Consider the following 22,170-nt stretch of genomic DNA (forward strand, 5'->3'; position numbering starts at 1 on the left):
TCACTGACTGCCCTTTTTTTTTTTTTTTTTTTTTTTTTGAGATGGAGTGTAGTGGCTGGAGTGCAGTGGCACAATCTCAGCTCACTGCAAGCTCCGCCTCCCGGGTTCAGGCCATTCTCCTGCCGCAGCCTCCCAAATAGCTGGGACTATAGGTGCCCGCCACCACGCCCGGCTAATTTTTTGTGTGTTTTAAGTAGAGACAGGGTTTCACCATGTTAGCTAGGATGGTCTCAATCTCCTGACCTTGTGATCCACCTGCCTCAGCCTCCCAAAGTGCTGGGATTACAGGCATGAGCCATCGCACCCGCCCCTGACTGCCCTTTAAGATGAGTACATAAGTAGTAGTAATACATTTTTCTTTCACATCCTGAAGGAGATATACTATGTTCACTATTGAAATGAAACCATAAAGCTAGAGTTAGGAAGATTGAAGAAATGAAAAAGCTCACATGATTTTTGTCTCAGGAGAGGCTCTTCTAGGAAGGAGGCTCTTCGAGGATTCTTCGGAGACACAGTGGATTCCATAGCTGGAACAGGGAAAGGACAAGATGAGCCTGTGGGTGTAGAAAGGAAGGGAGTGCTTGAAAGATGAAGAGGCGATGTCAGGAGGTCACAGAAACCCTCTGAAGCAGGCTCCAGTTGGCCAGGCTGGGGACAGTTTGGGCTCCAAAATAATGACAGTAACAAATTTTAACTCACTGAATGAAATAGGAATCCATACATTGGTAATTATGTAAATAGAGGAATAAAACCAGTGATGCAAAAAGGGATGTATATGTCATCGCACAAAATATGTTCACAGAACATATGTACTAATTAAAAGAGGGAAAAGAGTAACTTTACAGTGGAGAGGCCTGGCAATCATCACTTGAAGCAAGTGGTCAGAGTTAATACTATCAGTAATGGTCAAATCAAAGCCATACGCCATCCTCTAAAATGCAAGAAGACTCCTGCAGTACTTCTAGTATATTCTTACCAAAGATATAGAACTTAAATTTGGTCATAGCAATGCATGAGACAAACCCAAGTTAAAGCACAGTCTGCAAAATAACTGGCCTGCAATCTTCAAATGCATAAAGATCATGAAAGACAAGGAAAGAGTGAAGAACTGCTCCAGTTGGAAGAGACTTAAAACTAAATACAATGTATGATCCTAGATTGGATCTTTTTGCTCTAAGGACATTAATGGGCCAGTTAGTAAATTTGAAGGGGATCTGAGGGTTCCTTCCATTGTAGTAATATATCAGTGTTAATTTTTAAATTTTGATTGTTAAGTTGGGATTATTTAGGAAAATACCCTTATTCATAGCGAATACACAGTAGAATATTTGGGGATGATAACACATGATTACAACAAAAGTTTCAGGAAAAATGTGTTCTTTGTAGTGGTCTTGCAACTTTTCTCTAAGTCTGAGATTGTTTTCGCATAAAAGGTTAAAGGTTTAATTTTGTTTTTTTAACTGATAATGGATTAGGGTCATGTGAAAGTACTTTAGAGAAAACAAGACTTTTGAAAACATCATCTGTGAAGACGTTGAAAGACTGAGTTACCTCATGGGTAATTTAATAGGATATGCAGCTGATTTTTCCACCTTAATTTCTTGTTTGCAGTATCTACCCATACTTAGAATTCTCTGGTCTTAAAATATGCCCATTAGGACTTTCATGAAATTCTTTTGATTTTTGTAGAAAGTTCAGTTTCAGAGGATTTTTTTAAATAGATATTTAAGTTTGGTGTCAACTTAGATAAAATCTATTTGGATTCCCAGTATAAATTTTAGTAATGTGTCCAATCTGTTTATTGAAATAGACTACAACTTTAGAATACTTTCTTTAGAGACATGAAGATTGGTATGTTATGGCTCAATTCAAAGTTGTTCTTTCTATTATGATCTATTTTATGATTCATAAAATCTATCTTATGTTTGTCATCATAAGTGGAATTTGTTTTCTGCCCCATTCTACCTCAGAAACTAAGTATCTGGGCACCCATAACAATTGGTAGTAGTGTTTGCTTTGCTACTAAGCCAAGTTTCACCAGTACAGTGGGTAATTATTTTATTGTTCTATGAACATTGTATCCGCTGTTTATTAGGTTATTGTGAGGTTTTGGACCTTCATAGAAATTGCTTGGAACTGTTGTTCACTAAAGCCTATTATACTTTTTATTCTCTGTGCATGTCATCAGAGACTCATTGATACTGACACATTCGAGGGTCATTACTGATCGTTTAGATTGCTCTAAGACCTAAGGGGTCTTGGCCAGGTGTGGTGGTACATGCCTGTAATCCCAGCACTGTGGGAGGCTGAGGCGAGTGGATCACCTGAGGTCGGGAGTTTGAAACCAGCCTGGCCAATATGGAGAAACCCCATCTCTACTAAAAATACAAAAATTTTATTTTTGGGCGTGGTGGCCGACACCTGTAATTCCAGTTACTCTGAGGCTGAGACAGGGGAATCGCCTGAACCTGGGAGACAGAGGTTGCAATGAGCCGAGATCACACCATTGCACTCCAGCCTGGGTAACAGAGACAGACTCCATCTCAAAAAAAAAAAAAAAAAAAAAATCTAAGGAGTCTTTTGTCCTTATTTTACAATAAATTTCTTTTGATTTTGTGTAAAAACTTGAAACTGTTTTTGAATGTAAAGTAACATTTGAATACTTTTCTTGTGCCAGATGTTAGGTTAAATGCTTTATGTGAATTTTCATTTGATTGTCACAGCTTTTGAGTTAGGTAGTTATTTTTCTCATTTCACAGATGAAATGGAGGGTTAGAAACCCATAGGTAGTAGATGCTAAAGCTGAGATTTGGACCTGGGTCTTCTAACTTTTAACTACTGGGTCTATTAAAATAATTTGGGAGGGAGGAAAAAACTCAGGCCTTTGGAAAATATGATTACATAAAATTGTCCTTTATATTGAGAAGCTTCCATAGTTACCAGTGTCCTCCACAGGGTTGATCAGAAAGACGTACATAATAGTGATGATGATAATGGTGAAGATAATCATTATTACCACAGGTACTTCTTATAATATAAGTATCTTTGGATTTTAAACTTTCAAATTGTATGAAAACTTTAATAGAACATCTGAGTAAATGAACAGTACAGTGTGCATGAAACCACTAAGCAAACTAAGGGAAATTAATTTTCTTTATATGATTTGTTAACATATCTCTAGATATACTTTATCAGATTCCACCATGGGTAAGTAGTGCCTAAGTTGCCCCATATTTAGAGTTTTTCAATGAGGTTGTGTTCCTACGTAGAATCCTAAAGTTCAGCTATAACAGATATGTTAATAAAGTCTATAGAATCTTTAATTGAGCATAATGGTGGCTGTTATTTTAAGTTGAGGCTTTTTGTTGAGCTGGATTGAAAGTGCAACTTATTAGAAGTTGCAGTATATTTCTTCCTGTTTCTTGTTCTTTATGTGAGCAGAAGATATACTTTAGTAGACCGAACACTTCAGAGCTGTATCTCATTTACCAATAAAATGTGAAAACAGTGGTAAATTCCTTCATTTGGGCTACCATTGTACAGGCCTATTTTAATGGTATAGTTTGCTATCCTTTATGTTAAAAGCAGTATAGCTTAAAGAGGCTGGTAAATTGGAATTTTCCAATATCCTCAGCTTTTTTCCTCCTGCAGTTAATTTGCTCTGCCGACTCCCTACGCGAGGTGGCAACAGCTGGCCCTTTGACTGGAGCTTGGGGGGATTAGAGAGTAGGGATCGCAGCAGCGTGCTCGGCCTCTTGCCTCTGTTGACTGTTCTTTATTGTTTGATGCCTGAGCATCTCCCAGACAGCAAGCAATTGTTTCTCGAAACTTAAAGTTTGTTTCTCTTGGGAGTAGACAATGCTGTTGGGGCTTGTCTTTGTGTTTCTTCACTTTCCCAGTCTCCTCTTATCCTCCATCCTATGCTTTCTCTTAATAATTAGAAAGGAGCAAAGATACCACCTTTTTATTTAGGTCTGCATGAGATTCTAAAACTTAGAAATATAGGCTATAGATGGAAGTTTCTTTTTTCAGTAAACCACCTCAGTAACAAATCATGTTTTAAATGAAAACTTTGTTCTTCATAATATCATTTAGTGAGAGAAAACAAATGCATTAGTGCATTTTTGAAATTATGGTACTAAAAGGGAGCAGCAGCAAGGTGACCTAATGCTGCCATTTTAAAAGCTAAGATTAGAAATGTGTCATAACTGCTTAAACCTAAAACAGTCCTTTCACTGACTCCAAAATATAATTCTAATTTATAGGATAGTTATAAGAAATCTCTATGCCATGTGGAAACTTGAATAAAAAGTAGTCAGAACATAGCTAAATAGAACCCTGAGGTAGGCAGAATGATTTTATTCTTCACATTTAGAAAAGAAAACGTCAGTTAACCCTGGAACTTAATTTCTACTAGTGACTTCACATTCCGACACTTCTCCCATACCTGCCAGACCCTTGAGTGTCGTTACGGATGAGAATATTGTCTGTGAAGTAGTATGAGATGGAAATTTTCCTAGGAAGATTATTGTACTCGGAATTTGGAACTGAAAATTGTGGAAAGGAGAAGTGATGTGTTTAAAACTGTTTGTGGAGGTGGGGCTCTGCCATGTGTATTTTGACAAAGCTGCACAGGTGATTCTTGCCATCTCCCATTACTGTCTACCCACCTGCCCCTGAGCTGGCACTCCAGAGAGTTCTTTCAGTACATAGCAAGATAATTTCTCATGCTATTAATTGGGATAAAATTGAAATATATTTATTTGTAGAGCCTGAGAGACAATGGCACTTTGGAAAATTTGGTGAGCAATTTGAACTGCATCTGTACTAGTATGTTCTTTTTGTTTCTGTAGACTTAACCAAAGAAAGTAAACTTTAAAGGGACTTTAAAGGCATCTGCACTAGTGTGTTCTTTTTGTTTCTGTAGACTTAACCAAAGAAAATGAATTTTAAAGGAAGAGAGGGTGACACCAAGTTGTAGAATTCTAGGTACATAGGTTCAGAGGAGATCAAAAAGTATAGAGCAGGGCGTCCCGGAGAGAACACATGAACTAATCATCCCGGCAGTATCGTTCATATCTCGGTACTGTTGCTCTGTTTCCTTGGCTCACAATACCATTTCATTTCTCCTGGTTTTTAACACATCTCGAGGCAACCTTTTCCCTTTCTTTTTATGCACTTCTCTCACTGTGCCTCTTCTATGTCATCATCACTTCAACCTAACCCAGTATTTTTCTCCTACCTACTTATTTACCTTCCTTCAGTGACTAAAAACCTTGCTCAGATACTGCCAGTGTTGTTTAATTGAGCAGAATAGAAGCTTCTCACTATAGGCAACTGTAAATCAACGAAAATAACCATTTAAAGAAGAAAAACATTTTCATGTCTATCATGGTTGATCCCTTCTGCCAAAGTGATTTGGTTCGTTCATAAATTCCCCATACCTTGTGTGTTGCATATTGTGCTGTACATGTTTACTGAATGTTCGATTGTGATCTTGTAATACAGACTGTTCATTAGCCCCCTTCTCTTGACTTAAAAAGTTGGGGAGAACTAACTCTTTTCATCCCAAGGAAACTTTCTTCTACTCTGTCTTGCCAGGAAGTTACTGCTCTTTTCTCTTATAGAGCAGCTTGCATCTGTGGCATTCACTCCTGTTCCTCCCACTCCTTCCATCTTGCAGTCTGACTTTCATCTATATCAAAACCACTTATTGATGGACCACCAATGATTTCCTAATGCCAGTCTACCCAGTTCACCAGGAAACTTCAATAACTCTTTATGTTTATTAGGAATTTTTAAGTTTATTGGAATACATTCAAGTGCTTTTTGGAATGATTATATGATATAGAAATGTATATGTTTGAAAGACAGAAACATTGTTTTTTTTCCTCTTCACTACAGAATAAACAACATACTTGTTTTATGGTAACAATACTTGAATTCTTTAAGGTATCTTTTCATAAATGTGGCAATTTAAAAAATCTAGCCTTTGTAAAATAATTTTTTTATAGTAAGACGATTAACACATTAAAGCAACTAGGGAAGATAGTGAAGAATTATTTTTACCTTGAGTCTGTATAGATGAAGTAGGCTCTGCTTTGTGTTGGAACAGAACAAACAAACAAAAAAAACCTGAGTTGATACAAAGATAAAGTAATCCTCAGGGAAAGTCTTCTGTGTTAGAGAAGTAGTTATTTACACACCAAATTCCCCGTGACAGTGCCTGAGTAGTGTGGTTTCCAGGTTATTGATGAGAAAATCGAGACCCAAAATCGGTCTTTTAGAATGGAGTACATTTTTCATGGCCTAAGTCTGTCTTAAAAAGTCACCATTGAGGAATACTAATAAATTAGTATGAGAGTAAAAGAAATTTTCTTTTCTATAGTATTATACATGCTGCTGGTAATCAACACTTTACTAGCAAGTATGTTCTTTTGCCTTAAACTCAGGTTTTAACTGATTAAGAATAAAGACAAGAATGTTCTCTACAATAATGTATGGATTAAATTTGCCGTTTATCATTTTAAAGTAGGTTTTATTTATATACTATTGTGAAAATACTCTTATGTATCCAAAAGGCCAATGCACAAATTTTTTTTCTTTTTCTTCTTTTTTGAGAAAGAGTGTCACTCGCTGCCCAGGCTAGAGTGCAGTGGTGTGATCATGGCTCACTGCAGCCTTGAACTCCTGGGCTCAAGTGATCTAATACCTTTAAAGTTGGGAATAAACTTTATCTTAAGCGTTTTTATTTTAAAATTGTTATGTTTTTGCATATTCAATAGAAAAAGTAGAATGTAGTAATTGAAAACCTAATCACAAAACAAATCATTGGACTATGCAACATTATATAAAAAAAAAATTAAGATATGAAATCTTAAGAGATTGGTGGATCGATGCACATGAAACTAGTAACCTCTGTTAAGCACAATTCTCCAGGTAGTTGGAGAAATTAGTTAAATGTGAAGAGAATTTTAATTTTTCACTATTTTGTACATTTCTAAACTGTGTCTTCCACAGCCCTTCTTCCCCAGAGAGCACGATTCAGAATTACCTTTGAAATGTTATAGTCTTAATTATCCTATTCATGGAATGACGAAGCTATTACATGATGTGCTCTATCTTAAAAGTAACAGATATTTTCCCAAGTAACCTATTGCCGATTGTGATGCCAAGAGACATTTCATGGGACCACATGGTCGTTGCTCATCATGATGCCATCCTCAGTGGTTGGGGGATTCACAGTGAATTCTCGTATCCTGTAACTATGCATCATGGATCCGTCATCTGAAAATAAATCAAAATCTTTATTAAACTCAGTTTTCACACTTGTACCACCCATTTAAGATTCTTTCATTGTTACCTCCTGTGTATAGAATGTTTCATTTTAATTTCTCTTAGAACAGCTCACTCATCTATTCTCTAGTTTCAATATTCTGAGCAGTGGAAGTTTGCTGTTTTTTGTTAACTTCAGTTAGATCTCTTTTCTGGGCCAAGAATTAAAGCCTTTTTATCTTCAATCTCTCCTTTTGTTGGCACTGCTTCATCGTCTGTGTCATATGTACAGATCTGTCTTTAGACTGATCTTTACCAAAGTACACTACCGGAATTTGAGGGTTTTTGCTTTTTTTTTTTAACATCCTTTTTATTATGACAGAGCTAGTGTTTATGCATTGTGGGAAATTAGAAACTATAGATGGCAAAATTTTAAAAACTAATTGCCACCACCCAGGGTTTAGCACTGTAGTTTAAGACAATTTTGAATGTGGTCCTAGGGACATAATTTCTGGACACATTTTTCGTGAAGAGGTCTCAGGTTGGCTTCTTACACCCACACATCTTCAGCTCATTGTCATTGCCCCTATTTTTAATTTCTCATCGCTCAGTGGGCTAAATTTTTCTTCATTGTCTTCATATAAACTTATTTCAGAAATATTCATTAAGAGGAATAAGCAGCATTAGTAAAAATGAAACCTATGATACCAGTTACTTTTATAGTTCAAGTATTCGGGAAGCCATATTGTAGCATAGCATGTACTGAAAATCACTGTCCTTTGAACAGTAATCCCATACCTATATTTGGTACCTGGCCTTCCCGTATGTGCTTGTGTATTCATTATATCTCCTTTCTTTCTTCAAAGATGCTCAAGTCATTCTCATCTTAAAACTAATGGGTTGAACCTTCCATGCAGTCTAGTAGCTACTGTGAACTCTAATCTCTATTACAAAGGTTAGCTCTTTGAGTCTCACTTCTATTGAAACTATGTTTTTCCCAAGATTACTGAAAATTTAAGAGAAAATAATGACCCAGGCATGCATTCAGGACTAGAAAATACTTCCATGTACAGAAAACCAAACACCACATGTTCTCACTCATACGTGGGAATTGAACATTGAGAACACACGGACACAGAGAGGGGAACAACATACACCAGGGTGTGTTGGGGCGTGGGGGGTGAGGGGAGGGAACTTAGAGGACTTAGGTGCAGCAAACCATCATGGCACACATATATCTGTGTAACAAACCTACACATTCTGCACATAGATCCCGCTTTTGTTTTTGTTTTTGTTTTTTAAGAAGAAATAAAGGGGGAAAAAAAAAAAGATTTCAAAACTTTAAAAAAAAAAAAAAGAAAGAAAGAAAATACTTCCTTGTAACTGCATCATTTGGTACTTTGGAGTCCATATCCTACTTGAAACTCTAGGATCTGGCCCTCACATTTATATAGTGCTTTACAGTTTACAAAACTTCTGCTTGTCCATGTGTGTCTTGTAAAGTCATATGAGGCTTGTAAGGCATTATATGCCCATTGTTCAGATAGAGAAATTAACATTCATTGATGTAAATAGTTAAGCTAATTACATAAATATGGCAAAGCTGGGGCTAATCATATGTGTTACAGATAGGACTTTTTTTAGAATTGTTTAGGTATTCTGTTCATCATCTGTCTTTGGGTTTGTGTTTGTGGTAACCATAGACAACCAAGTTCATGTAATTTGGCTTCTTTTTTTATGTGATTTTTAGTATGTGTTAAGGATCTATAACAATGAATTTGCCTCCTAAAGAGGTACATAATGTTTTCATTCCTCAAAAAAGATAATTCTCAGTTTATAAATCTATGTATACTCAGTGCCAGTTGAATTTTGTGATTGTTCTTTTCAATAGAAAAGAAATTGTGACTTAAAGGTGATTTTCTAATTTAATTTAATAAGTGAAATTAGTTTAGAAATTATTTTTATTTTTCTGAGCCTGATTCTCACTCAGTTGTGATAAACAGCACCTCTGTAAAATAAATTCAGTGGTAAACCAAGAACTTCTGAAATCAGCCTAACATGAATACCTGTTCTTCTTGTGCTAAGTTTCATAATACTTTATCCTAATACACCATTTTTTTAAGAGATGGAACTTTTATTTTATTTTTGCTTTCACCTCACCTAATTCATAATTTTATTAAAACCTACAATTTTTAATTTCATTTTTTAATAAATTTTTAGTTTGGTTTGTAAAGCAGAATTACATTCTCTGATCTTATACTTTCTTTTACTTTTAAAATTACAGTGATGAACTGACTGTTTAAGAATCATTCTCATGATTCATTCGTCTGTTTTGCCTCCTTTTTAAAGCTTCAGCACTGAAGGTCTTTTGACAAACCAATATTTATAACAGTTTGACAGCAGGATGAGGAACAGCGTTTGTCTTTGTAACAGCTTGAAGAAAGACCCTTTCCAGGACCCAGTCATGCAGTTACAATCTTGACCTCTTTCTTATGCTGGGAACATGCATACAGCAGCACCTCCCATGTGTTTTCTTGTCCCATTGACTGTCCATTCACTTCCCATCTGTTTTGCAGTCTTAAAGGAACAGAAGGGGCCCTCTTATAAATCTGTCTTTGCAGGTGATAAATGATGCCTATCTCTTTAAGGGCTGCCTGGGTGGTTTTCCTTTTCTTAGAACATTTCTGCTTTCCTCCTAAGTAAATTCAGGGAAAAATATAATTTTAGAAATAAGAGAAAAAGAAAAACAAGATGAATTTTTTAAAGCATTTTTAATTGACTTAGAATATTTTACTGATCTTTTTTAGTCTTCCCAATTAATAATGCCTAAATCATATTTTTTAAAATGTATTATAGACATTTAAATTTTTATCAGGGAGCAAAATGAATGTATTCATTTTGAAATAATGGAACTTTTTTTTTTGAGAAAAAGCAATGTATCATTAGTGAGTTAACATATAAAATAACTTTTTAAGTTTTTTGTCATAATTTAAGTGTGGAGCATCTTATGTATTGGATACAAAAGTAAAATACTTCAGAGTAAATCATTGTAATCTTATGGTAAAATCTATTCATTTTTTACATTTAAAAAGGTGATCATAAATCCCATAAACATTTATGCTTTTACTTCTGTTGCTGAAAATAAGTATTATAGGAATAGATATTGATATCATTGGGTTTGCTAAGAATTCAGCAGAAATAAAAATAATTTACTTTTTCTCCCATGCGGAAATTATTTATGCAAGGTTTTATGTAACAAATATTGTCCCTCCGTGGCCCTGCAGAATGTTCTTAAATTACTGATTTAAAAACTATTACCAGTATAAAATGACCACTTTTAGAATATTGTGTTGTATTATTTGAATCAGCTGGCTAATAATATATCTTCTACGGACTAGCTTGTTCGTTTATTAATTATCCAAAAGGAATTTGAGGCAACTTACATATATCCTATGCAAAAGATAAAACTACTTATGTGAAAACTTTGAGTTGAAGGAAAAGGAAAATCCAGGCAAGTGAAATAAAGTAAAATATAAGATAGAATTGGTGCCCCTCAAAATGCATGCTATGTAGGCAGACCTCATTTTGTTGCATGTCACTTTATTGCACTTCACAGTTACTGCATTTTTAACAATAGAAGTTTTGTGGCAACCCTGTATTGAACAAGCCCTATTGGCACTACTTTCCCAACAGCATGTGCTTACCTCAAGTCGCTGTCACATTTTTGTAATTCTTGCAATATTTCAAGTTTTTCCATTATTATTCTATCGTCATGGTGATCTATCATCAGTGATCATTGATGTTTGTATTGTAGCTGTTTTAGGTACCACTAACTAACTGTGCCCATATTAGTCAGTGAACTTAATCAGTACATACGTGTATTCTGGCTGTTCCACCAACTAGACATTCCCTGTCTCTCTCCTCCTCTTCAGGGCCTCCCTATTCCCTAGGACACAACAATATTGAAATTTGGCCAGCTAGTAACCCTGCAATGGCCTCTACATGTTCAGCTGAAAGAAAGAGTGCCATATCTCACTTTAAATGAAAAGCTAGAAATGATTAAGCTTAGTAAAGGAGGCTTGTTGAAAGCCAAAATGGGCCATTAGCCAAACTGAATGCAAAAGAAAAGTTATTGAAGGAAATTAAAAGTGTTATTCCAGTGAACACACAAATGATAAAGCAGAACAGCCTTTCTGCAGAAAGTTTTACTGGTCTGGATAGAAGATCAAACCAGCCATAACATTCCCTTAAGCTAAAACCTAATCCAGAACAGGTCCCTAACTGTATTCAATTCTCTGAAAGCTCGGAGAGAGGTGGGAAGCGGTAGAATAAAATTTGAAGCTAGCAAAGGTTGATTCGTAAGGTTTAAGAGGAAAAAAGCCATTTCTGCAACATAAAAGTACAAGGTGCTGATGTAGCAGCTGCAGCAAGTTATCAAGAAGATCTAACTAAAATAATTGATGAAGGAGGTTATGCTAAACAACAGATTCTTGATGCAGATGAAATAGCCGTCTATTGGAAGAAGATGCCATCTAGTAGTTTAATAGCTAGAGAGAAGTCAATGCCAGGCTTAAGGCTTCAAAGGAGAGACTGTGCCTCCCATTGGGTGCTAATGCAGCAGATGACTTTAAGTTGAAGCCAACCCAAAGAATTTACCATTCTGAAAATCTCGGGCCCTTAAGGATTATGCTAAGTCTACCCTGCTTGTTTTCTAAAAGCGGAACAAAAAGCCTGGATGGCAGCACATCTGTTTACAGCGTGGTTTACTGAATATTATAACTCTTGAGACCTGCTCAGAAAAGTTTTCTTTGAAAATATTACTGCTCATTGACAATGCATCTGGTCAAGCAAGGGTTCTAAGGGAGATGTACAAGGAGATTAATGTTGTTTTTGTGCCTGCTAGCACAACATCCATTCTGCAGCCCATGGATCAAGGAACGCTTTCAACCTTGAAGTCTTATTATTTTAAAAATACCTTTCTTAAGGCCCTAGCTGCCATAGATTGATACCTCTGATGGGTTTAGGGGAAAAAAAGAAAAAAAGGAAAAGCTTCTGGAAAGGACTCAACCATTTTAGATGCTGTTAAGACCATTCAGGATTCATGGGTGGAGGTCAAAATGTCACCATTAACAGTTTGGAAGAAGTTGATTCCAACCCTCATGGATGACTTTGAAGAGTTTGAGACTTAAGAGGAGAAAGTAACTGCAGATATGGTAGAGACAGCAATAGAACTAGAATTAGTTCTCTTGTAATATGATAAAACTTGAACAGATGAAAAGTTGCTTTTTATGGACAAGCAAAGAAAGTGTTTTCTTCTTTTTTTTTTTTTTTTTTTTTGGCAGTCTCAGTTTGAAGAAAGTGTTTTTTGAGATGGAATCTGTTCCTGGTGAAGATGCTGTGAACATTGTTGAAATGGCAGTAAAGGATTTAGAATATTATATAAACTTACTAGATAAAGCAGCTGCAGGATTTGAGAAGATTGTCTCCCAATTTTTAAAGAAGAAAAATTTGGGTAAAATTTACCCAAAATTACCTATTGTGGGTAAAATGCTATCAGACAGCATCACATGCTACTGTGAAATCTTTCATGAAAGGAAGAATCAGTCAGTGCAGCAAACTACAATTGTTGTCTTATTTTAAGAAATTGCCATAGCCACCCTAACCTGCAACAACCACCACCCTGACCAGTCATCAGGGCCAGACCCTCCACCAGCAAAAAGATTATGACTCACTGAAAGCTCAGATGATCCTTAGCATTTGTTAGCAATAAAGTATTTTTAAATAAGGTACGTACATTGTCTTTTTAGACATAATGCTATTACACACTTAATATATTACAGTATGCTGTAAACGTAACTTAAATGCACTGGAAAACCAAAACACCTTATGCGACTCCCTTTATTGTGATACATGCTTTAGTGTGGTAGTCTAGAACCAAACTTGCGTATCTCCGAAGTATGCCGGTACTCTGCTAGAGGGAAGATGCAAATGTAGCCCTTAGTTTCCTGGTGGCTGGCAGATACAAAATGGAAAGCAGAGGTCTTTACATCATTCGTGGTGGCCATCAGACAGCAACACAGCAGTTGCTTAGGAGAAGCATAGGTCTTCTTGGTACACACAGCTGAGAGAAATTTCCCTTAAAGTGGACCCTGAGTTAGATGATATAATAATGAATCTAATGGCTACGTATAATCAGCGATATCCTGGGGCCCTTTATTGTAATGTTTCTCACGCAGGCTAACATACGCAGTTCTAGGGAAAAAATGATGCTGTCCAAACATACAGCTATTTGGTTTGGCTTATCTAAGGATAAAATACCTAGTATCCAGAGAAATAGATGAACTTACATCCTCCATACGGTCTCCCATAAATATTATTTGTTTTTGCAGCTGATCCTTTAATAAGTGTCAGGTAGCCAGAAGTTCAAGACTTTACACTCCTTGACATTGACAAGCACCTGGAATGGTACTACTTTTTTTTTTTTTTTTTTTTTTTTGAGACATCTCGCTCTGTCACCCAGGCTGGAGTGCAGTGGTGTGATCTTGGCTCACTGTAACCTCCACCTCCTGGATTCAGGTGATTTTCCTGCCTCAGCCTCCCAAGTAGCTGGGATTACAGGCGCCCACCACCACGCCCAGCTAATTTTTGTATTTTTCGTAGAGATGGGGTTTCGCCATGTTGGCCAGGCTGGTCTCGAACTCCTGAGCTCATGTGATCTGCCCGCCTCGGCCTTCCAAAGTGCTGGGATTACAGGCGTGAGCCACTGTGCCCAGCCAAGTACTACTTTTTTTATTAGTTAAGTCGGAGCCATAATCATTATAACTGAACTGAAATTAGGATTGCCATCCACTTAAGAAAGTTGAGTGGTCTAACAAGGATAAAAGCCTCAGTATAAGGCTAATTCATGTTCATACTGAAACCTTTTGGGGAATAGGCCTAAAATACATAGAAAATATTTGAAGAGGTTTTAATTGTACTAGCCAAAGGGAGCCTGGTAGAAATGCTTGTGTTATAAGAGTTTATTTTTTAAAAGGTGAATTTATCTGACCAGGCACAGTGGCTCATGCCTGTAATCCCAGCACTTTGGGAGGCCGAGGCGGGTGGATCACGAGGTCAAGAGTTCAAGACCAGCCTGGCCAATATGGTGAAACCCCGTCACTACTAAAAATACAAAAAAATTAGCCAGGCATGGTGACACAGGCTTGTAGTCCCAGCTACTCGGGGGGCTGAGGCAGAAGGATTGTTTGTACCTGGGAGGCACAGGTTGCAGTGAGCTGAGATCATGCCACTGCACTCCAGCCTGGGCAACAGAGCGAGACTCCATCTCAAAAAAAAAAAAGAGCTGAATTTATCAACAAATTGCTATGGAGCTTTTCATATATTCAGCATGCTGTAATTTACCTCACAGACTTTCTAAAGGCTACTTTCTTTCTAAATTATACTTTATGGGGGTCACAAAATAGCAAATCTTTAATAATCACCTTTAATGATTAAGTATTGTTTAAGTCAGACCACTCAACTATGAATGCATAAATATTCATGGACATCTATTACATAGCAAGCAGTGCTATGCTGGGCCGAGTGATTTTAAATAACAGACTTTTTGGTAAGTAGAGAATTTATACAAGCAGTCCTTGCTGTTCTCCACATTAATGCTTAGAAAAAATACGTTATAAAAATGATCTTTCCAAAATGAATTATGAAGCCCCGTGAGAATGATATGGCAATTTGTGGTTACATATTTTACTAGAGGGTTAATATCAAATAAATAAAAAGATACTAAGGAATAAACAAAAAGAATTTTAAAGATGCAGTTATATAATGAATTAGAGCAATACATTTTAATCATAAGTTTTAAATTAGTGTGGACTTTGAATTCTCCTGGACAAATTCCTTCATTTTATAGATAAAGCTAGGACTGTGGCTTACCCAGTTACAAAGTTAATGGCAAATACCACATTGTCATATATTTTAAATGATACACATTACATGTTCTCTGCTTTATAAAAATCATATAAAATAACTGCCCCATAGATTATTAAAGATGTTAGACTAGGGAGCCTTAAAACTTTTTTTCATCGAATGTTTCTTTCATTATTAATTCCATGAAGTCCATGTTACAGAAGATTTTGTCTACAACAGTGCAGTTAACATTCTTCACATTAGAAATACAACCACCAGCTAGAGTTCCTAATCAGTATAAGGAAGTAGTTGTTAGGAGAGGGGATGTGCTTCTAGTCCAAATGAAGATTTCCATTTTGAGTTTTTGAAGTAATGGAACTCACCCAGCCTTTACAGGCCCCAGAAGTCTGGGAACCTCAGCTTTCAAAGTACTGTACCAGTCCTTAATGGTTTTCCTGGACACGTGAATGATGCCTCCTTCTGTAACATGCAGGAGGATTCAGTTTGTCTTCATTGAGTGTTTAAAAATAATCATGCTTATTTTAAGGAAAAAATCTACAGAACTAAGATTCAGAAGTGCTAGATTTAGTCTTATACCTTTGTCTATCTCTTTGGTTCAACCTTTCATCAACTGTAAAAGACGCACATTTTTTCTTGTGCTAAATCTAAGAATTTAACTGTAGTTTTGAGAATCTTGAGTGTAGTCTCTTGTTCACCTTTTTTTCCTTTTCTTGTTTCCCCCACACCCTAGATTCACTTAAATACTGAACTTCTAAAGGGCAAGTTAATAGTGTAGTTGTTGAATAAAAAGCAAACCTTTTCATGAACAATATATATTACATAATAAAAAGTGTTCCTTTACCTTTCAGCACTATAGTGAATAGCTTTTTACAGTAGAATCTCACTTAGAGGGTGTCTTAAAGCTTAACACAAAGTGCTTATGCAGCATGTTATAAAACAGTTCTATTAAGGTACATTTGGATCTTTGGGTGTGTGGTTTGCTTAAAGTACACTGCATTAGTAAGTTGGCAGCTTGCTTTCTTTAAAAACATCAAAAGTTTTAAAAGGTTTATTTCAGGGCATGTGTTAGTGTTTTGTGTGTGGTTCTTTGTTCCTGTTCTAAACTGTTATTAACCACTGAAGTGAACCTTCTCCCGGGTTTGGCCTTTTGGTATTCACAGTGTATTCAAAACCTAATTACAGATTAGTCTATATTTGAGACTTTAGAGCAAGTATCAGAAGACCCAAAAAGAAAATGAGAGTAGCAGTATCATTTCATGTTGAGATAAAGAGACCCAAAACATGAATGGGCGTCAAGTCATCTGAAGAGAAGAAAAAAGAGAAGGAACTTCATTCACTGAGATGGTTTATGAGTTGGGGATTATGGGAATATTCATGACTCAATCAAGAAGCACAGTGAATTGATGTTTGAAATAGCTCATCTTTTAAGTAAACATTGGATAAATGCAAAGTAGACTCAGTATTCACTACACGTAGAAATAGCTATTTCGGTATAACAGAAATGGCAGTTTGTTAATCCCTTCCTGAGTTGGTTTAATTTACCAAGTAAATCACAAATTTTATTCTTTATTTGTGAATATTTAATTCAAATATTTAATGGAAATATGAGTTTGCTTTATAATTACTCATGCTGATCCATACACCTATTTCTGAGAGAGAACAATTTCTAATGGTGAAATAGTTACAATAATATTTTTGAAATTTGAATGCACTGTGATATTGAAGCATTAATTTGAAGGATCGGAAAGTAGGAAGTTTTTGTTGCCAACATTCAACTTCATTGTTTATGGATAACTTGGCTTTCTGTGCAGCCAGATGGCACAGTTAGTATACAGACATTCTTGGAAACTTATGTCAAAATTTAAAATGAATGAATTTATGAGAAATAATTCTGCTTATTATTTGTAATATAGCTTTCTTGGAAAGCAAGAAATCAGAATGTAGTTTCTAAAGCTTCAAGTGAGTATGTATACATAGTCAGCATCTTTCAGCCTTGATAATAAGATGCAACCATTCAGGTGAAGGGATTTTTTTTCCCACTTGTGTCGTTGGACCTGGGTATCCTGTTCTATGTTGCTTGTCTGGTTCAGGTGGGAGCCACCAGCTTTCCTTGACCTTCATTATCTATGTGTGTCTTGCCTCCCATTCCCAGGCTTGCTGTAGCTCTTCTGATCCTGTCTTCCTCCCGCTCGATCACTAGTGTATATTCATGAAGCCAGCTAAGTTCGTTTTTCCCTTTGAAAACTACAGCCCTTATGTTCTGTGCCAGATTTTGGGCAACTTCATTTATCATTGATTGAGCATATGCAGTGATCGGGCCTTGTTCTGGACATGGAAGGCGCTGAGCAGTTGTGATCCCATCTTGTATTGTTCTCCAAGGGCTTCTCCAAATGTGTATGGATTTAGTCTCCTCAAGAGGGCACAATTTTCATCAGAATATGATAGCATATTATGTACTGTTTGGTCATCCTTAGGCATAGACTACTTAGGAGGTGTCAGGAACTATTTTGTTCCCTGATTTTTATTGAAATGCCTGGTTTTTTTTTTTTTGAGACGGAGTCTTGCTGTGTCACCAGGCTGGAGGGCAGTGGTGCGATCTTGGCTCACTGCAACCTACGCCTCTGGGGTTCAAGTGATTCTCCCTGAAATGTGTCTTATTTTAAGTCAAAGGTAATACTTAAAGACCAAATAGACTTAAAATAACAGCATTTGCTTTGTCGCTATGAGCTTTGCTTTGTTATTATGAGTTAACATATGGTAATAGACTGGGTATAGTAGCTCACACCCTGTAATTCCAGCAGTTTGTGAAGCCGAGTGGGGAGGATTGCTTGAGGCCTAGACTTCGAGACCAGCCTGGGCAACATAGTGAGACCCCCATCTTGACAAAAAAAAAAATTAGAAAATTAGCCAGGTGTGGTGCTACATGCCTGTGGTCTCAACTACTTGGGAGACTGAGACAGGAGAATCACTTGAGCCTAGGAGGTCAAGGCTGTAGTGAGCTGTGTTTGCATCACTCCTGGGTGACAGTGCAAGACTCTGTGTCAAACAAACATGGTAGCAGATGTAGTGTGTGTTTCTTAATCAGAGAAGTGTAGACAAGGCTAACTCTCCAGGCTTTAATGTCCTCATATTTAGTAATGATACCTGCAAGGTTGTATGAGAACCAAATGAAATGCAAAATTTGGAAATACATAGTAGATACATCATAGCCTTAGAATGAGAGAGTAAGCCGGGAATGCTTCTCAAAAGTAGGATATCATGTGTGTCCTCATATCCAAGTGCATTGTGAAAGTGAAAGAACAAAGAAAAAAATGTTTTTCAGTTAATGTTTAAAGGATACATTGATCATAATTGCTCTTTTAACACTCACCTCCAGTCTCTCCCCCCCTCCCCCCGCCCCCCGTTCACACCTGCCCCCGGTACTGCCTGGTAACTTAGTTAAGTGTCCTTTGTCATTCCTGAGGTTTCAAGGCATGGTAGTACTGTGTCCTGATATTCTAATCGTAAATATTTAAGGGAAATTTGGCATTTTTTCGTTTTGTGGTTTTCATATTAAAGTACATTAAATAGTCTTTTTGCTTTCATTTAGGAAAAAAAACGGCTTACCTGTTAATTTTAGAAAAATCTGATTTTCATTTAGACCTTACAGAGTGAGACACTTGCATCAGAGTGGCTCTGGGTATCTTTCGATCCAATTGGATCTTGCTCTGAATAGTCTCTTGTAGGGGGTAAGGCTGCTGTGCCGCCTCCCTGCAGTAGTCCATCCAGCTTAGGATGGGGGTCACCAGTGGGGCAAAAGGATGGGTAGACCTGGCCGTGCACTGCCCTGTTGTTCTCAAATCATGTATCAAATGGAGCTGGACTTCTCTTCATACAGTACAGCATTCCCAAGTAGAAATATTTCTCAGTGAAATGTGGAGAGAAGCACCTGTTGGAGGTTCCCATGTGTTGTGTGATTTAAGTTAGATGACTTTTTTTTTAAAAGACCGCATTCATTTCCAGAATTCTAGGTAACAATTTACAAAATGTCTTTCTCCTAACCCCCCCACTTTTTAAAAATCCTTCAACTGATGAACTGATATGAAACTTTCTTACATTCACTGAAAAAAAAAAAATAGGTTAAGCTGTTTCTAAGCAACTAAGTGAATTAATTTTAAAACTAAGAGTGTGGCCTTATTTTGGGAAAGCAAGAAAGTTGACTGGTTTGTCGGCTGTTTAACGAATGGAAGTGAGCCCACCAGAAGATTGAGACTCTACTTCTAAGAGATGGGTTAGGAATGTTTTAAAGTTTTTCTAGTTTAATTTTATATATAAGGAGTTAATGCTGCCTTCATAATAGCTATTATCATATCTTCTCAATACATAGTTTGAGTAAAACCATTGGACTTTCCCTTCCCCTCCCCCCACAGGTTTTATATCAGCCTGAATCGAATACCTAGAATGAGAAGTGCTGCAGCCAGGCGTAGTGGCACTCACCTGTAGTCTCAGCTACTCAGGAGGCCGAGACAGCAGGATCCATTGAGCCCAGGGGGCTGAGTCTAGCCTGGGCAACATAGCAAGACCTACAAGTTTTAAATTACTGGAAAAATAATATGGAAAGAATAAATTACTGGTAAAAGAATATGAAAATGTTATGTTCTTTATATCCAACCATGGTAGGCTTTTCTGAGTTCCTGCAATGCTAATAAGAATTCATTAAAAGGACAATTCTTCATTTTCTTGGGTACTCATCACTAATGCTGCCTCGCTGGTAAAAAGGAATACTTATATCTTCAATTGCAGATTGTTTACTTTTAAATATAAAAGATATAAATGTCAAATATTAAATGCATTTTACATGGTTTTCCTGCATAAAGTAGAATGCTTGCCAGTTTTGCCTCTAGGTCACTCACTTTGAACCAGCCAACCCACCTTAATTGATACTTTCCACTAATATGTTAAATTACATTAAAAGGACAAAAATATTTATCATGCTTACTATAACCTACGTTTTAAAATAGAAGCCAGGCACAGTGGCTCACACCTGTAATCCCAGGACTTTGGGAGGCCGAGGCAGGAGGATCACTTAAGCCCAGGAGTTCAGGACCAGCCTGAGCAACAAAGTGAGACCCTGTCTCTACAAAAAAATTAAAAATAAAAACCTAGCCAGGCGTGGTGACACCTGCCTGTAGTCTTAGCTACAGGCGAGGCCAAGGCGGGAGAATCACTTGAGCCCAGGAGGTTGAGGCTGCAGTAAGCCCTGTTAGCGCCACTGCACTCCAACCTGGGCGACAGAGTAGGACCCCCATCTCAAAATATAAAATAAAATAGGAGGTGTATGACTAAGTTAGCAGTGAAGTAGTATAGATCATGACTTTTCCACTTTTAATAGGGGATTTGGCATGTACTATGAACAGTTGACTTGTGGAGGAAATCTACATTTCAGAGAGAGATAAACTTTTCTTATTTATAGCTGGCAAAGTACTTTTTTGTATGTGTTTTTACAGAATCATTGCACTTCTCGTATTTATTGCAAGCGTCTCCCACAGTTTCCCTTGTCTTTTAATTTAGGACATATAAATAAAAGTATACATTTCAATGTGGCCATATTGATGGATCTTTTCCTTTGTAACTCATTACTTTATACTTAAGAAGTCATTTCCCAGTCTAAGGCCACCTCTGCTTTCTTTTAATTTTTTAAAATGGTGTCATTGTTGTATATTTTCCTGTGACCCAGACATTTCTAACTGTGGGTTCTTGATTGGGCTCCAGAGAATCTGAGAATTCCTTAAAATTCTCTACATAATTGTACATGTACTTAATACATGCTGTTTTCCATGTTAAGAGTTCACAGTTTTTATTAGATCCTCAAAGGGGTCAGTCAGTCTCTCCTCCCACTTCCAAAATATGTCTGAGACCTACTGCTATAATCCATCTGGACTTTATTTGGATAAAAGGTGGTATGGTGACACTCATTTTTCCTTTTTTCCCCAAATAGTTAAGTATACCAACCATTTAGTAAATAATTACTTTGAAAAATAAATGTTTTTCTTTAATTTATTTTTATCCCCACAGAGAAAGTTAGAGAAATTCAAGAAAAACTTGATGCTTTCATTGAAGCTCTTCATCAGGAGAAATAAATTATATTAAGTGAGTAAAAATTCTATAACTGCATTGGTGATGACTAAATACAAAATTATACTTTTCTTAATAGTTTATCATTCTGCTTCACTTACATCCTGGTTGTTACTTATGCTGTAATTTCAGTGGCATCAATCTCTGAAACTAGCTTCCGAAATTCATTTGTGTAATGTTCCTTTGAATAACTTGATTGCCTTCTGGCTGAACTAAAAATATCCTCTAGAACTCATTTTGAATAGAACAAAGGTGAACAGAGAGCTAAGATATTGTATAATATGCAGGTGACTCATTTTCTAGGTGTAAAGAATTGAGCTGTAGTTGACATTACTTTATTCCTCATTGCTTATAGTCTGTCAATAATCATGTGTATGTTAAATATTTAACTTACAAAGTTTTCTGTTTGACTTAATTAAAATTTTAATAATTGTTCTTAATCTTTATCTCTTTTGTTTAAAAACATTTAGATAAGTGTTTTTCCTACTTAATTTATATAGCCTTAGAATTTAGTACTCCTCTCAAATGCATTTACTTTCTTGTCTGATTCTGTTTTCTGGCATTAGAGGCATGTTCCTAATAAAATGCATATTTAAGGACTTTTCCTTAGTAGCATAATCAATTAATTGTTGCTGAAAAATTGTAAACAGTAAGTCACTTGCATGAGGTGAGCCCTCGCTCTGTCACCCAGGCTGGAGTACAGTGGTGCAATCGCAGTTCACTGCAGCCTCAACCTCCTGGGCTCAAGCAATCCTCCCACATCAGCCTCTCAAGACACTGGGGCCACAGGCTCATGCCACCATGCCCAGCTAATTTCTGTAATTTTTTGTAGAGATGGGGTTTCACCCTGCTGTCCAG

The 22,170-nt window shown here is 36.7% G+C and overlaps 1 protein-coding gene across 3 annotated transcripts in view; it reads left to right on the plus strand.

Annotated features, from left to right (window-relative positions):
* OPA1 (OPA1, mitochondrial dynamin like GTPase) overlaps positions 1-22,170 on the plus strand; it is a 99,920-nt gene that overhangs the window by 72,830 nt on the left and 4,920 nt on the right. For 2 of the 3 annotated variants that reach the window (XM_025376132.1, XM_025376131.1), the window contains one exon: positions 21,253-21,327. In XM_025376132.1, the coding sequence (XP_025231917.1) occupies positions 21,253-21,317 (65 nt within the window). In that variant the 3' untranslated portion in view covers positions 21,318-21,327. Of the gene's footprint in view, positions 1-21,252; positions 21,332-22,170 lie in introns of all 3 variants that reach the window. The other variant, XM_025376130.1, reaches the window with a different exon arrangement.

This window comes from Theropithecus gelada, chromosome 2 (genome assembly GCF_003255815.1).
Source record: "Theropithecus gelada isolate Dixy chromosome 2, Tgel_1.0, whole genome shotgun sequence".
Taxonomy (NCBI): domain Eukaryota; kingdom Metazoa; phylum Chordata; class Mammalia; order Primates; family Cercopithecidae; genus Theropithecus; species Theropithecus gelada.